Raw genomic sequence first — 16575 nt, 5'->3', positions numbered from 1 at the left:
CACAAGTCCCGTCTTTCTTGTTTGTTTATCACCCACTTTGCGCTAGAAAGAGGAGACCAGCGGATAAACAGCAGCGCGTTTAAGCATGATAAGCTGTTGTTAGAATGTATTTAATATTACTTTCTAGTATCAGCTGAGGTTTGCTGGAGCCACAGCTGTAAAAGCTGCTGGTCATGATATCTGTTTGGACATCTGGTGAGAGGGAAACATGAAGATGAAACCAGGAGATGTCCTTACTGAATCATCACAGCTGAACAGGTGATGGAGAAACAGGTTTTCCTTTTAGGTGACATGGATAAGTTATGAAGTTATGAACTGTTTCTGAGAGACAAATAACACCAGGATCCTTTTCTACGTAGCTGTCGGCTGGTAACTGTGCAGGGGCCAGGTTGGGCATTAACAGGGAAAGGGGGGCACAAAGAAATATTTTTCTTTGTTATGTCATTTAAAAACTTTGAATAAATAATTATCTGAATTTTACAACAAAAGTGGCCATCTGATTAAATGTATAGAAATCCATTATTGTATATAGTAACTAATAAGTCTAATATACATCCTAGTAAGCTATAGTACTTTATCCTTTGGGAAGGTACCATCTGTGCAGTCTGCAGTTCTGTTGAAGAAAGATGTTGAGTCTATTTAATTATTGTAGAAAAATAATTGATTTCTGTGCATTTGTTTTACACTTGCATTAAATTAAAGTTGATTACATCGATTAAGGGAGCGAGCGCAAATGCAAAAACTGAGCGAGAGGGGCTGCTATTGTGTGTATGGATAATAGCAAACACTGAAATACATGTTTTGCACACAGCAACGAGTTTTGTTCACTCAAATTTAGCTTTTCTTCACTCAAAATAAATTTCTCCTCAAAATGCAACACGTGCACCTGCAAATGTTTTTTACATGCGCTCAGAATAATGGCACAAAAATAACGCCATACACCCCTAGTTTTAATGGTTTGGGGCATAGTGGGAAGTATATTACATGTACTTCCTAACTGTCTGTCTAACACTGTCATTTGTGGAAAAGCCCAATGAACCTCTTGACATCAACTATGAAACAATTTGTTTTTTGGTGAATGGATCATGAAGTAGTTTGTTGGCGCAGTTATAAATTACATTTACATATAGGACAAAAGAGTGCAAGATAAGTATACCACTAGAAATTTGGACTTGAGTAATGTTGTCAATTACTTTGCTGAGTGCAAAGCCAGAAAGATGACATTCAGATTCAACAATAGTTTGTTTTTTGGAAGGACTGATGTATGTAGGATATATCGAGAAGCTGGTCCATTAGAAATAGTTATTGAATGAGGAATTCTATTCATTAGTGTGCTGGTTTGGTACAGTGACCACAGTGAAGACCTGTAGTTAATGGACTTCACCCAACTTCCGTTTGAGATTGCTGTTCATGGCACTGGAATGATACAGTTAATACTGTTGATTATTCCTGTAATTTTTGCATTTACACAGTGTGTGTCTGTGTGAGAGAGAGACAGAGTGAGATAGTGTGTATACTCGGGTACAAGTTGGTGGGAACGATAACCACTGTTTTTGTCTGCTAGAGTGGTTTTTTCACTGCATATTCTGCACCAAAACTCTGTGCGTTCATCATTTGTTTGAAGCCAGCTCACCTCCTGCAACCCCTTTTCCGAGAATACTTTTTGCAGTTCGGACTCCTTCTGACATTTCTTTGGAGGTGGAAGAACACCAAAGTAATTACGTAAAGGAGCTTGCTTCTTGGACATCTTTAAGAGTTCTAAACAAATGTTTGTCCTCCTCCAGAAAATCTTATGTACGCAAACGCGTGTTGCAACTTCTTATCTGGTGCGCGTCTTTTATTTTGACAGAAAATGCACACCTGCGGACCACTTATGTGCACCCCTGGTCATATTGTAAATCCAAACACATGATCATATAAACCCAACAGATTAGTATTTTTGTCTGCTATCCATTTATTTTTTTATGAGCTAGTGATGCAATACTTGTCTACACATATCCACAGGTGACAGCACATGATGCTTATTCTGAAACAACTGTGGGAAGGCTGGGCAGGATCCTGGTCCAGAAATTCACGTAAGGCATCCTCATTTTCTGTTGCACGTAGTTGTTGTCCATATCAGAATGGATCTCCAGGAACTTTGGTGCACTTCTGGTGAACGTTGGCCAGTTAACAGGCACGCTTGAGCCTCCGTTGTTGGGATCTCTGTGGACATAAAAAGAAAAAAGTAAAACATAAATACAGCAGCTTAATTTATATTTCAATACTTGGTTTAGTTGTTTGGTTTCTGTGATACTCTGACAATCGTTTGTGTCTGCAGAATTATACCCAGTTTTGGCAAAGTTGGTCCAGTAGGAGATCATGGCGCCGGAGACACGGCGATGGCTTGGCCAGTATCCAAGTGGTGTGGTAAAGGGCTTTCCAAACACGTACTGCAGGTCGTCAGCGTGGTCAGCTCCCATCCAGCTTGGGTAGGGTGTGATAAGACCACCCATACGGTTGGGCTCAGAGAAGAGGTAGGAGTAGGTGCGCCCAGTTCTTTAATGAGAAAAAACATTGATGTGACAATAACTACACAACTGACAAAAACTATTTGACTTTCATTTCTGTAATTATTTATATGAATGAAATGTTTGTTTGTTTTTTGTTTTTTTTTGGCCTGTCCCGTTTGGCTCTTTTGCCCTCAGAATTGTTGTCTAAAGGCAAAGAAAGATGCCCAACGGATTTACTTTATATGAATGAAATTTTACTGAGACCACTATTATCTCATTAAACTGTGACATCTGTATTGCAAGATAATATTCTCACGTGGCATGGTCAGCATGTAGATAAAGGGCAGCCTGTGTAGGAACCAGGAAGATGTAGTCCGTTCCTACTCCCACAATGGTTTTCTTGATGGTCTCCTGGCTGGGATTGCTTCCCCAGTTTGAAGTATAGGTGGAGTAGGCATTGTTCAGACCAACCGTGCCCTTCTCCTTTGTGTACGCTCCCAAGAGCCTCCTCACATCGTCACTGAAATCCGAAAGTGAGGATTAAGGTCTGATAAAACACCTTACTGTCACCTAAGGTTTGATATAGTGTTACATCCATGTTGGCATTGTTATTGTTTCAACTGATCAAATGGCTCAAACTCACATAGGGGTGCTAATTAGATCTGAGTTGATTGACGGAACATCTAAAGCAGTGAAAATATGCCCGTCCATGTCATTGACTCCAGCAATGTAATCAATTTCAGCTGCATTGTGGAACAAGTGGGAAGGATCTTCTGGCAAGAAGTCCCCATCAATCACAGGAGACAGGATCAGGTTGAAGACAATGGGGTCTGAGAAATGCAGACAATTAGAACATGTACTATATGCAGAACAAACTTTGTTTTATATATACTGTGTTAGCCAGCATATAGTTTAAACTGTTGGATTTGCTTGTATCCCATTGAACTTTGTGAGCAATCTTGTCAGAAAAGCTTTCATCGTGTCTAAAATGAGAATGTAAAGTAGGCTGTGTGGAATGTAATCCTTACTATCGGGTGAACCGGACAAACTGATAGTGCCTGCCAGTGTTAGGGCTCCAGGATCAGCCATCTTCAAACAGGCAGCCATTCTGTTATCAGTTGGGCAGTTGACCTTCTGAGCAACCTGCAGAGTCGGTGTAAATTAATAATTATGTGCTATTGTTAAAGCTGTTTACACAGATTTTGTATTCCTATTATTTGTTCCGAAAGAGTGATTATATCCAGAGAAGCTGCTATGTACCTCCTCAGCGAACTTGCGAGGGTTCTTGTTGATTCCCCAGGGGCAAAGTGCCACTCCACTCTGGGAGATGGCTCTCCTGATGATGCCTTTATTGTGGGGAGTGAGAGTCTGTGGGTGGAAGGTTAGGAAGAATACTTAGTCTGATCTTGTTCAACAACTTTATGGTTTCCAGTGCAAATAGCAAGCCAACAATTGTAACCACTGTAGCAGATGGGTGAGAACCAGGTCTAGGTCTGCTGTAAGTGTCACCTCAACATAAATTACTAAATTTGATCTGTTGACTGTGATGTTGCTGTACTGCTTACAGTGTTTTTATTTTAGCAAACAGTTTGTGCAGGAATTCGCTTCTTCAGTTCCTTGCAAACTAAGTTGCCAGTGTGAGTTTATAGCTCAAAACTCTATAATCTTGTCCAAATATGGTCACTGGTTCGAACAACCAAGGATTTTGATATATGTGTGTATAGTGTCGAGGAGGGAAATTATTTTACTGCTATTGTTAAATAATTGTTATTGCATTAATAATATAATTTGCAGCATGGATATTGCACTCCAAGGTTTAAACAGTGTCTCTTTCAGAAAGACTGAGTTGCAGGCTGACAGGAAGTTGTATGCAGAAGTGAAAGCAGGAAGTTATTTTGAGCCGCAGGCTAAGACGAGGCTTTAACAATATAACAGATAGCTTTATCATTTTATATTAAGGTTTTAGTAGAGGTTCTTGATTAAAACATTTATTTAGTAGAAGACATACACATAGTCTCAGTGAGCTTCTGGTCTGGTAAAAGGTCAGAAGTGCAACAGGTGAATTGAGAAAGAGCATGTGAGGTCAACACACACACACACACACACTTTAAATAAACTAAACTCTTATAACATCACTCATGCCTCTCTCAAATTAAAAACACTTTCAAAGTTTAAAACGTCCTACTTTACATCACCCAAGAAATACCTCTCACACCTTTATTCATCATGTCAAAGCTTCTAGTCACCGCATTCACACTTAAACTGTGACTAGAGTTGAAGAATATAACTCAAAACACAATTTCCTAAGAGTATTTTAGACATGCTTGTCATAATCAAAAAAGCAAGTAAAAAACAAACAAACAAAAAATTGAAACCTCCATTAATTCTCACCGCACACACAAGAAATTGAAAAATAAAACCCACCAGCAGCTAATGCTGGAGAACAGTTACTACTGAAAGTCATGTGTTAGTCTTAAGTATATACAGTGCACTCAATATATTTATATATCTACATCCAAACTCAATCAATTACTATACATCCACTACGGCAACTCAAAACTTTATTTATAGTCCTTTGCTAAACATAAATGGCATTTTAAACACACACTCTACAATGTTTGCAGCAGTATTTGTAAAACCAACTGTGGCTTAAACAGTTCACTGCTTACTCATTTGCATTTTCACTCACACACACACCTCCAAAAATAGCAGCAGGCAGTCAGTGCATTACTGACTCGACACACAAAGATCTCTCACACCAAATTTTCTTATTCTATATTACAACGACGTCTTATATTTACAGCCACTGTCAGATCTGTCAGCTTTAGCGCCTAACCAATTTAGACAAATTTAAAATAACCGCCCACCAATTAACCAGTATCAAGACTTTAACTGTTTCTGGCCTCATTTCTAAAATCCCTAACTCAATTTAAAAGCGTCAACCAACCCAAACTTTGCCTGAAGCTCTATTTTTGGCATTTCACAGCCAAGGCTTACCTCGAAGTGTTAAGTTAAAGTTACACGCCCGAAGACCAACTTCTCCTGTCCAAAAAAGCGCAGATACCGTTGCAAACGGTAAGGAGACTCTAACTCCTAGCTTAATTCCGGGATGCCCTGTACCCCACAGCTAAACCACACTGAACTAACCCTCTTCGCCGAGAGGTCAATGTCGCGCGTCCACGACAAGGAGGGAGCGTAACCTCCGGGCTCTGCGCTTCCTAGCAGACTCGAACTGCCGTTCTAGAATAATTTATAGTATTTTGAAACAACAATCAACACCCGAAACAAGTGTATAACTGAAGTAGGTGCAACCTAGTGGTCAAATGGAGACTCCAACTCACAAAATGACCGCTCAGGTCCACTCTTATGACCAAATTTGGACTCTAACCAACACAATAACCAATTCCCTACCAAACTACTTGAGACTCTAACTCAATTTCTTTGGGACTTCAACCCATTATTTAAACTTTTCTTATCAGACTCTTAACTACTTTCATTTCTTCTTAGCAGAACTCTAACTGCTTCAACTCATGAGATTTTCATCAAAATCAAAACAGACATCCACCAGTAACTTCAGTGAGTAGACTTAAATTTTATCATGTCCAATTTGGCACACTTTGGAAATAATTCAACAGGTAGTGCCTTACCTTTTGGATAAGCCGGCTTATGCCCACTCACTTAGACCACTGGAACTCATGTCTGCCCGTCAGACCACCCAAGACCACCAAATTTCTCCATCTAAACCTCCAACTCACCCTCCTCAATAACCGGACGAAGCCCCCAAATGTTAAGATTCAATATTGAGGAAGGGTACAAGAGGTGATCGAAGAATAACCACACCGATCCGGCCGGGTGAAGTCAAACGATGATTTTAATGAATACACGCGTGGGAAGACACTCTGTACGCAGACAGCCAGTAGTCTTCAACTTAATCAAAGCATGAACAGATATTTTATAGCATCAGGGTTTGTTTACTGACGCCCCTTCATACGTCACAGACACATTTTATACATAGATCAGATCAACATCATCATGACTTTTCACCCAGAAAATCATCTCCTATTTTCATGGCTTGGTACTTTCCGTTCTTATCTTAAAATGAATTGTTCCTCTTTCTTGTCGAGACAACAAGAAACGGTTCCTCTTTTACCGAGACAATTTTGTAGTTACAGCCAAACATAACTAACCTCTTCCTCTAAATAAATCTAATTTAAAGTGTGTGTGTGTGTGTGTGTTGACCTCACATGCTCTTTCTCAATTCACCTGTTGCACTTCTGACCTTTTACCAGACCAGAAGCTCACTGAGACTATGTGTATGTCTTCTACTAAATAAATGTTTTAATCAAGAACCTCTACTAAAACCTTAATATAAAATGATAAAGCTATCTGTTATATTGTTAAAGCCTCGTCTTAGCCTGCGGCTCAAAATAACTTCCTGCTTTCACTTCTGCATACAACTTCCTGTCAGCCTGCAACTCAGTCTTTCTGAAAGAGACACTGTTTAAACCTTGGAGTGCAATATCCATGCTGCAAATTATATTATTAATGCAATAACAATTATTTAACAATAGCAGTAAAATAATTTCCCTCCTCGACAGGATTATGAAATCATTGTGTGAATGATGCTACATTTTAGGTCAAAAGTTAGTAGAATTACAGAGGGTTTGTAGATTGTAAATACAAAATAAGTTTGATTAGCCTGGAGAAACAGCAAAGCAGTTTGAGCTGCTCTGAGCAGCTGCGGGCGGTGTGTGTGTAACAGGAAATGGTGTGGGTGACAGGAAGTTTGCATGCTCATATAAGGTGATGTGTGAACAGGGGAAGTCTGAGAGAGAAGTGTGTGCGTAGGCAAAATGCAGAGTGTGTGCGTGAAATAAGGGAGTATTGTTTTTTACATCAAGGTTTAGTAGAACTAAAGTAGAACGTCACAAACAAACAAAAGAAAATAAAATGAAGAGAGAAAATAATGTGGTTCCCTGACCGGGAGAGAAAATAACTGACAATTACATTAATGAATAGAAAACACACATACACAAAGTGCCATATGTGAAATTATTCTAGGAAGGAGTCAGAATTGAGATAGCTTATTATAGAGATAGTTTAACATAAGATGCAATGAAGGAAGCAGCTTACATTCCTTTAATTCCCAGAGCCAGTGTGTTCCCTCCCCTGCCCACTTGGGCCCCGTATCAGGCGAGTATGGAAGGCTGGATAGCCCATGACGGGTAAGATCCCACCTCGAAACCCTGGGACAACCTAAGGCAGGCACAGTCACGAATACTCTCGGACCTGACGGGTAAGACCGCTGGGCTAGGGTGGAGGTGGAAAGTGGCAAGTGGAGCCCTACCTTCTGGCTGAGGACAAGGAATGCTGCTATTTAAGGTAGGAAATCAGAATTTGGGTTAGTAAAGTTGGGGAGGAGAAAATTGACTGTTTAAAGGCAAAATTATGAAGGAGTCTGACACACTGTAAAAGCACCATATGCAAATTCACACACACAAATAGGAAATGCATTAAACTTATAAAGACAAGACAAGCTCATGGAGTTTAATGCATAGACACTGATTAAACCTGGCTAAGAACACAAACATAGGCAATGAAGAACAGCTTGCTATTTTGTATGAATGATACAAGGGTGTGAATGCTTAATAAAATACATTTGAGTTTGTAATTGAGGAATAGAATAAGCCATATGACAAAGGGAGTTATGAAAACGAAAAAGGGATTAAAGTAGTTTTAAAAAAGAGTGACTTAGGAGTGCTCTCGTACTGAGTGATCAACACTAGTGATCACTGTTGGAAGAAATAAAATGATTTAATGAGTTGGGAATGTTTAAACATATGTTTCTGTTGTTACAGCTTCTTGAGAGATGATTCAGTATGCAAATTAGCTGGAGTGTGTGGTGACGAAAGAACTTCCTGAGTGTGTGTGTGACTGTGACTTTCAGGAAGAGGAAGCATAGCAGAGACGAGAAGTGCAGATTGGGGTAGGGAATTTATAGTTTAGTGATTATATGATGTCGTAAGGGGTCTTATGCTGAATTTAAGAGTATAAGGGGGTGATTTTTGTTTGCAAATTGTGTGGTTTTAATGAGACTTTTGGTGTATTGAGGAGGTGAAATTATGTGGTGGCAAGATTTGTGTGTTTAAGGTTGTTGTGGTGATGGGTTGATTCTGTCAGGTAGGTTGTTGTTGTTGTTTTGTTTTTAATAGAGGGAGTTTTAGGAAACATGGACATGTCTAAAAAAATTGGGCCCATTATTTTGTAACAGTGCACTTAAAGAAAACCTGTCAGGTGATTTTGTTTTGTTTTTATGAGCTAACAATCAGCTCTATTTTTCATTTCTGTTTTAAGCAGGCCTGCAACAGTGAATAACGGCGCTGAAAATTCTCGGGGAGAGCAAATATAAGGGGGCTTTCCAGATTACAATTGGCTGAGGAGAGCTACCTGGGGACTATTCAGGTCGTAAGTCCCTGTAAAAAGGATTTTATGCGAGTCAATCCAGTCCAAAAGTATAAAGAAATATTTTCCTATGGAAAATAAAAAATGACGGAGCTCATTTTGCTGAGGGTGGAGTATCTGATCATGCGGGAGGCTCCACTATCAGCAAATACATGGTGTGACTGCATGTGAGTGAATGTGTGACTGGATGAAGGTGAGGATGAATAAATGTGGATAAACAATTTGCTTTTACCAGAAAAATTTTTGTTTTGTTGACTGGGGTTAGATTATGGGATTATAGTATATTGTTGGGAGAATGCCAAATGCTAAAGGGGAAATATTTTTTGATGTAACTCAGTTATCATTGTTTGAAGAAGCACATGACTGATAACTGTTCTGTTTTAAGTTTATTTTTATGACATAGATTGGATCATGAGTGGGGAAACTGAGCATTTTTAAGTTTTGTATAGTATCTTGACACATGAAATGTATCAAGATAAAGGGGGGTTTAGGGTTTAATAATTTAATTGTTTAATAATTTAGGATCATTTTAGGACCTTTTGGGTTTTTGATCATTTGGATATGGTAAAACTGAAACTGTTATTTTTAAGTTAAGGTTAAAGGATTAAAAGTGAACTTGTCACGGTTTGCGAGGCAAGCCGTGTGGAGTTGTAGAAAAGGACCCAAAAGGCGGCAGCTCTGGTGCAGGTGAATATTTATTTACAACGGTGGGCACAAAACAGCACTGGTGGAAAAACAACCTAAACTGGGTAAGCTAATAACACAAATCAGAAACGAGGATGCAGGGAGGTCCGGGGAAATACACACAGAGAACACAGGGAGATTACACACAGGTGGGGAACACAGGTGACACTGATAAACATAACGAGACAGGGCAGGAGTGAACACAACATTACGCATACTGACGAGAGACTGTCAAAGTAAAACAGGAAGTACACAGAGGTTCAGACAGGAGGAGAGAAAGCACGGGGAGAACACAGACATAACAGGCTGGGGGAAACATGGAATAAACACAAAGAGAGACGAGAGCTCATAAATACACAGAGGGGCACAAGGGGGTAAGAGTCACAAAGGAAAAACACTTAGGGAACACCACAATAGGACACCTCAGAAAACCTGGCCTAAATAAGGAGCGAAAATACAAGGAACCAAGAATACTGGGCCAACATGGCCCAGGACCATGAATCCTGTTTAGAAGATACAATGCCGGTTTTTCAAAGTTGTGAATAAATCTTAGAGGGAAAATTAGTGAGGGTTGAAGGGGTAGAACAGGTTTGATTTTTTGATCTTTAGAAGAAGTGGTTATAATGTAGGCTTACACATACAGATATTACATAGGAGGTATTTTTAGGATAAAAGGGGGAGCTTATAAATAGAAATGATTTTTATACATATTGCATTTTGTGCTTTTAAAGGAGTTGTGGCTCAAATTTGTCTCTGGAGGGTCACGAGCCTTTGGCTAGCGCTATGATTAGCCAATCTACTGTGAGGATAATATGAGTTCATGAAGGATTGCACACGCTTACAGACACAGAGTTAAGAAACACACATGACAGTATTGATTCCAGGCAAAAGGCCTTAAATTCATTTAGCTTTTAACTGAACTTAAAGAAGGACCAAAGAGGAAGGAAAGCATATGTTTTGGTTAAGTCTGATACATTAGAATTAGAAGGTATTGTTACATTAAAAGGAGCAAAATGAAATAAAAAGGCTATACCGAAACAGGTGATAACATAGGAAATGTGAGGTTTTAAAATGAAGTTAGTGTTAACACATAGGAGTTGTTTCAAGGCAGCATTTAGCTATGATGAAATGTATACAGGAGTAATTGCTTATATGCTTGAACTTAATTGATTAAAGTGGTTGTCTTCTTTTGGAGTAGATTAACTTGCAGCAGCGACACCTTGTGCACAGGATGTTGATGATCAGATAAGGGAAAATAGAGCGAGCAACCGGACGTGAAACCAGCGCTTAAAAGGATTTTAAAGTGATGAGTAACGTTGAAGAGTATACATAAATATAAGTCAATAAGTTAAGAAGATAATTAGGATCATGCTTTTGATTAAAGAGTCCCAGATAGGATAAGTTAGGGAGATGCAAGAAAAGGTGTTTTGTTTCCTTTGCAGAAGATCTCGGCGACCACAGGAGGGGCGAGGATCCTGGAGATCTCGAGGTTCGAGACCACCAGAGAAGGGTCTGCGTGAGGACACAATGTATTGTGACCTCTGGTGTTCCAGAGGTCAAAAGGGGGAGTGTCGAGGAGGGAAATTATTTTACTGCTATTGTTAAATAATTGTTATTGCATTAATAATATAATTTGCAGCATGGATATTGCACTCCAAGGTTTAAACAGTGTCTCTTTCAGAAAGACTGAGTTGCAGGCTGACAGGAAGTTGTATGCAGAAGTGAAAGCAGGAAGTTATTTTGAGCCGCAGGCTAAGACGAGGCTTTAACAATATAACAGATAGCTTTATCATTTTATATTAAGGTTTTAGTAGAGGTTCTTGATTAAAACATTTATTTAGTAGAAGACATACACATAGTCTCAGTGAGCTTCTGGTCTGGTAAAAGGTCAGAAGTGCAACAGGTGAATTGAGAAAGAGCATGTGAGGTCAACACACACACACACACACACTTTAAATTAGATTTATTTAGAGGAAGAGGTTAGTTATGTTTGGCTGTAACTACAAAATTGTCTCGGTAAAAGAGGAACCGTTTCTTGTTGTCTCGACAAGAAAGAGGAACAATTCATTTTAAGATAAGAACGGAAAGTACCAAGCCATGAAAATAGGAGATGATTTTCTGGGTGAAAAGTCATGATGATGTTGATCTGATCTATGTATAAAATGTGTCTGTGACGTATGAAGGGGCGTCAGTAAACAAACCCTGATGCTATAAAATATCTGTTCATGCTTTGATTAAGTTGAAGACTACTGGCTGTCTGCGTACAGAGTGTCTTCCCACGCGTGTATTCATTAAAATCATCGTTTGACTTCACCCGGCCGGATCGGTGTGGTTATTCTTCGATCACCTCTTGTACCCTTCCTCAATATTGAATCTTAACATTATATACATATCTGTGGAAATGTATTTTCACCTGGAAGCTAACACTAGCTCCACCTGCAGATTCCCCAAAGATGGTGATGTTGCCAGGGTCGCCTCCAAATGAGCGGATGTTTCTGTGTACCCAAGCAATGGCAGCCTGCTGATCCCACAAACCGTAGTTTCCTGAGGATCAAATATATTTCAGCTCATGAGAAGAATCACTGCTTTAATGGAAGTATTTTTTAAATGGCAACCTAGCATGTACCAGGCTCTGTAAAGTGTGTGTAACTTACCAGGCAAGCCAGAGTCTCCACTGCTCAGGAAGCCCAGTGTTCCCACACGGTACCCCACCGTCACTACAATAACATTCCCTCTGTCTGCAATCTCCTGTCCGCTGTACAGGTAATTATCCAGGAAGTTCGCACCCATGGAGCCTCCAACCAGGAAGCCTCCTCCATAGATCCAAACCATGACAGGGAGACCGGCAGATACTAGAGGACAAAGTTAGTGAAATTTAGTCTTTGTCTAATTTACATTAAAAAATAAACAAATAACCTAGGGCTGCGCAAGTTAATGCGTTATTATCACATCAACGCATTCATTGATTAATAACGACAATTATTTTATTTTGAAGGTCCATGCTAACTGCCTCAGAACATAAAAAGCCACGGGTCACAGGAGGGATGGGATGTTGATCTGTGCAGGCTTGAAATGGGTGACATTATGCATCTCAACCAATGAGATCATTTATGGTGGGCTTGATAGTACTGCAGGGCAGAGTTGATAGAACTAAAGTTATTTGTAAGAGCTGCAAAGTTGAGTTTTCTTATCATCGGAGTACAGTGGTCTCTCGCTATAACGCGGTTCACCTTTTGCAGCCTCGCTGTTTCACAGATTTTTTTTTGTCTGTGTGCAATTTTGCATCCTTTTTTCCCCCTGCGCATTGTATTCTGCGTTCTCATTGACTGTAGACCATTGTCAATCAATCTCATGCCGTGTCTCCTGTACAGTACAGAATGTGTTCAGCTTGTCAAATTAACATAAATCTTTGATCGCTAGCACTATGACTCTTACGTGCTGTACTGTATGTTTGTAGGTTATCTCCCCAACAAACACAACAGTGTCAACGAAACCTTTTTCAAAGGCACCTGTGGTAGCACCCAAAAGGCAGAGGAAGATGCTAACCACCGCACAAAAAGTTGGACTTCTGGATATGCTGAAGGAAGGTATAAGTTACTGTATTTTTTGGACCATAAGGCACACCAGATTATAAGGCGCATTAAACAGGGTTTGATCTTTGGTTTCATTCTATAATACTGGATTTATTTTTCTACGAAGGTTTGAACTTTGAGAGTGTTTAAACAAGAGAGAAAAGTGTGAAAATGTTCATGTCTGTCTGAGAAAAGTGTCTAAAGCGTGTAGTGAGGGGTTTTACAGCCTTAACACATCTATAATAACTGTAAAAAATAAAGCTGACTACTTCATGGATTTCACCTATCGCTGGTTATTTTTAGAGCGTAACTTGCACGATAAACGAGGGACCACTGCACTTCAAGTCTGAAGTATCACTTAAATGCATTACACGCTATTGATGCCAGCAAAACACCCACTCAAACAAACAGTGGCAGGAGGATCGACAGACTACATTGGATGCAGCTTGTAGGAGAAGTATAGTTAAACAAAACGGGAGAAGCTAACAATCGCCATAACAAAGTGGCTAGCTACAAACTGCAAGTCAATTATTATCGTGGAAGATGTCGGTCTGATGAGCCTCCCTCAAGACACACCAGAATTCACAAGCTGTACAAAAAGGAGAGCACTATGAAAGCAACTGTGTCATTATGTGCACTAGCTGTTGCTCCCTCTGGAATCTAGTGGATGTCACTAGGTAACCATAATTACCTGAGAGTTGCAGTACATTATATTGATGAACAGTGGGAGCTGCGTTTGCATGCTCTGACTGCAGCGAAAACAGAAGAGAGTGGCAAAGAGTAAGAAAATTTCAATTTAGAGGAATAGATAAATGCAGTAAATTTTGTCAACTCAATCTAGATTAGTGAAGGTGGGTTTTGGGGCGGGGGGGGGGGGGGATTCTCATTCTCCACCAGAAATCAAGAATAAACAGACTTCACAGAATAAAAGTCCTTTGACAGTAAATGATCTTGAACATCTCCCTGACAACAGAAAATGTTTCTGGTGGTACCTGAAAAAAATCAACATATTTATAAATGTTAACTTGCTGTTGATCAAAAGGTGCCTGTTATAAAGTTATGCTCGTGATTCTTTGTTGGATCTGATTAGATTCATGTTTATGTTGAGATCGACAAGAAGTGTTTTAACTGCTACTGTGTTAAGGAAATAGTGCTGTTAAAAAGCACCTTATTTCTTTAAAGGCGTTGCTAACTGATAGCAACGTTGCTAACTCATATAGCACATCCGCTATATGAGATGTGCACTTCTCATATAGCACATCCGCTATATGAGATGTGCACTTCTCATATAGCAGTGCTATGGGTGCCGGTTTAGCTCAGTGGGTGAGCAGGTGTATGGCTGGAGAGCAGTGGGCCTGGGTTTGAGTCCGACCTGCGGCCTTTTCCTGCGTGTTCTCGCAGAGAATCATGCAATTCATGCGATCACAATTTAAAAAATTTCATCATTGCCCAGCACTAAAATAAACTTTTGTGCATTTCTGTTTTTACCTGAGCTGCCATGAGGAACCCAGATGTTAAGGTACAGGCAGTCTGTACTGCCGATGGTGTCAGTCATCACAAGGTTCAACTGAAGGCATCTGGGCTTGTAGTCTGTGGCCTGTAGAATACCTGACCAGAAACACATTAAAAGAGTTAAATATTACATTTGAAAAATTATCAGGATACATGTGTATGTTACTTCACACAGCGCAGGTCTTAGCTTGCCTACCTTTGCAAGTAGTAGAAGTAATTTTCTATTGACTGATTAAAGTTAACCGGAGACATGCAGAAAAGGCTGCTGAGAGTTTCAGAGATAACAGCTAAAGACTGATGAGAAACTTAATCAGTCTACCTACCATCCCAACCACGGTGAGGCCTTGGTTTCTCAAATGTTCCAGGAGCATCAGCAAAGGGAATCCCCAAGAAGATATCCATGGATCGGCCTGATCCCAGACTCTTCGATTTTCCCTCAACCTTCCCTCCCTCGGTCTGCACCACACCAAGCTAAAGAGATAAAGCACAATGAGATAAAAAAAATGTTGATACGTTTGTAGCTAAATAGTCTTTGCACAACAAGATGACAAAAAATCCTGTAAACATGAAAAATACACATTTTGTGTAACACTTACAGAGGCCGCAGAGGCCGTCTCTAGAAACAAAGCAACAGCAATCAAAATCCCCAGCGTCAGCATCATGAGTAACTGGCAGAATGGCACCGATTGTCACCCTGACTTTTATAAAGCGGACTCCTCCCCTGGACAACATCTGACCTGTGTGAAGTTCGTGGGCCTGCTTTTCTCACAGTTACATAATATTTAACCACCTTGTGTACATTACACCTTCCCAAATACTTCCCGTGTATCATATCATTATATCATTAATTTCCATATTTTCGAGAAGGAAAATAAGTTGTTTTAGACTCAGTGAGCAGAGAGACAAATTTAGCCAAATGTTCATGTAAGTTGCCTAATGTGTAAGAATGACCACAGGTCAGGATGTATTTTGAAATATTTCACGCAGACAAATAATGACAGTCTGATTCTGGACATGCAAAGAAGGCTACTAGTAGTATGTTTGGCATCTCGTTTTTTAATTTAATGAATTACTTCAAAAATAGAGAGCTGGTTCAAAAAAACACACAAACAAAACAGACAGAGATTGTGTTACAGTCCTGACCAGAGCCTTCGTAAGACATGCAAGTGATTAATCTTTCACGTGTGACTTGTGAGTTTTCCCCCACTATTTATCAGGAAACCATCCTCTATTGAGTTTACACAGCTGTCAGACTGTGCACAGAGTCACACTCCTCTAGCCAATCTGAAAAGTTAACCATTATGTTTTGAATGCTTCAAAACTAAACTGTAAATACCTTTATTGTAGCCTACAATTAATAACTATTTCTACTATAAAGTGCAAATTTGCTGAGTCAGCGTTATCTCTTATGTGCTTTTCCACGGCTACTGATTTTATCTGTGACATAATCTATACACCTATGGGGTCCATGCATATACAGCAACAGTGTCTGCATGTGCATGACACTCACCTGCCACATATCTAGTCAGCCAATCACATGACAGCAACTATTGCGTTTAGGAATGTAAGCATGGTCCAGATGACCTGCTGACCCCCAAATGGCAAAGAAAAGCAATTTAAGTGACTTTGAATATGACTTGGTTGTTGATGCTATCCTATTTCAGAAACTGCTGATCTACTGGGAGTTTCCCTCACAATCATCTCTAGGGTTCAAAGGCATGGTCTGAAAATGAGAAAATGACCAGTGAGCAGCAGTTCTCTGGGTGAAAAATGCCTTGTTGATGTCAAACATCAGAGGAGTTGACTTTTAGGTTTGTTAGGTATGAAGCTATCATTAGCTTGCTAGCCCTGGC

General features: G+C 39.8%; 1 protein-coding gene across 1 annotated transcript; it reads right to left on the bottom strand.

The window, feature by feature from the left end:
- Nucleotides 1-1936: 1936 nt before the first annotated feature.
- Nucleotides 1937-15459, bottom strand: LOC113026004 (bile salt-activated lipase-like). The gene is made up of 11 exons (XM_026174354.2): nucleotides 15319-15459; nucleotides 15046-15193; nucleotides 14699-14818; nucleotides 12293-12490; nucleotides 12052-12182; nucleotides 3753-3860; nucleotides 3521-3635; nucleotides 3136-3322; nucleotides 2809-3012; nucleotides 2329-2538; nucleotides 1937-2205 (listed from the first exon to the last, which is right to left on the bottom strand). The coding sequence occupies exons 1-11, from the start codon at nucleotides 15382-15384 to the stop codon at nucleotides 2022-2024; spliced, it is 1671 nt and encodes a 556-aa protein (XP_026030139.1). The 5' UTR covers nucleotides 15385-15459; the 3' UTR covers nucleotides 1937-2021.
- Nucleotides 15460-16575: the final 1116 nt, after the last annotated feature.

The sequence above is a fragment of the Astatotilapia calliptera genome, chromosome 7 (genome assembly GCF_964374335.1).
Source record: "Astatotilapia calliptera chromosome 7, fAstCal68.1, whole genome shotgun sequence".
In the NCBI taxonomy this organism is placed as follows: domain Eukaryota; kingdom Metazoa; phylum Chordata; class Actinopteri; order Cichliformes; family Cichlidae; genus Astatotilapia; species Astatotilapia calliptera.
The sequence above is the reverse complement of the archived record's forward strand: the minus strand, read 5'-3'. Positions and strand labels throughout refer to the sequence as shown.

Bases quoted from the DNA above. Each gene is read 5' to 3' on its own strand.
- LOC113026004 (XM_026174354.2), bottom strand. From the start codon at position 15,384: ATGATGCTGACGCTGGGGATTTTGATTGCTGTTGCTTTGTTTCTAGAG. The intron at 3,636-3,752 runs GTACATAGCAGC...CCGACTCTGCAG, and splicing joins CTCGCAAGTTCGCTGAGGAG to GTTGCTCAGAAGGTCAACTG. The intron at 3,323-3,520 runs GTAAGGATTACA...TGCATTTCTCAG, and splicing joins TTTGTCCGGTTCACCCGATA to ACCCCATTGTCTTCAACCTG.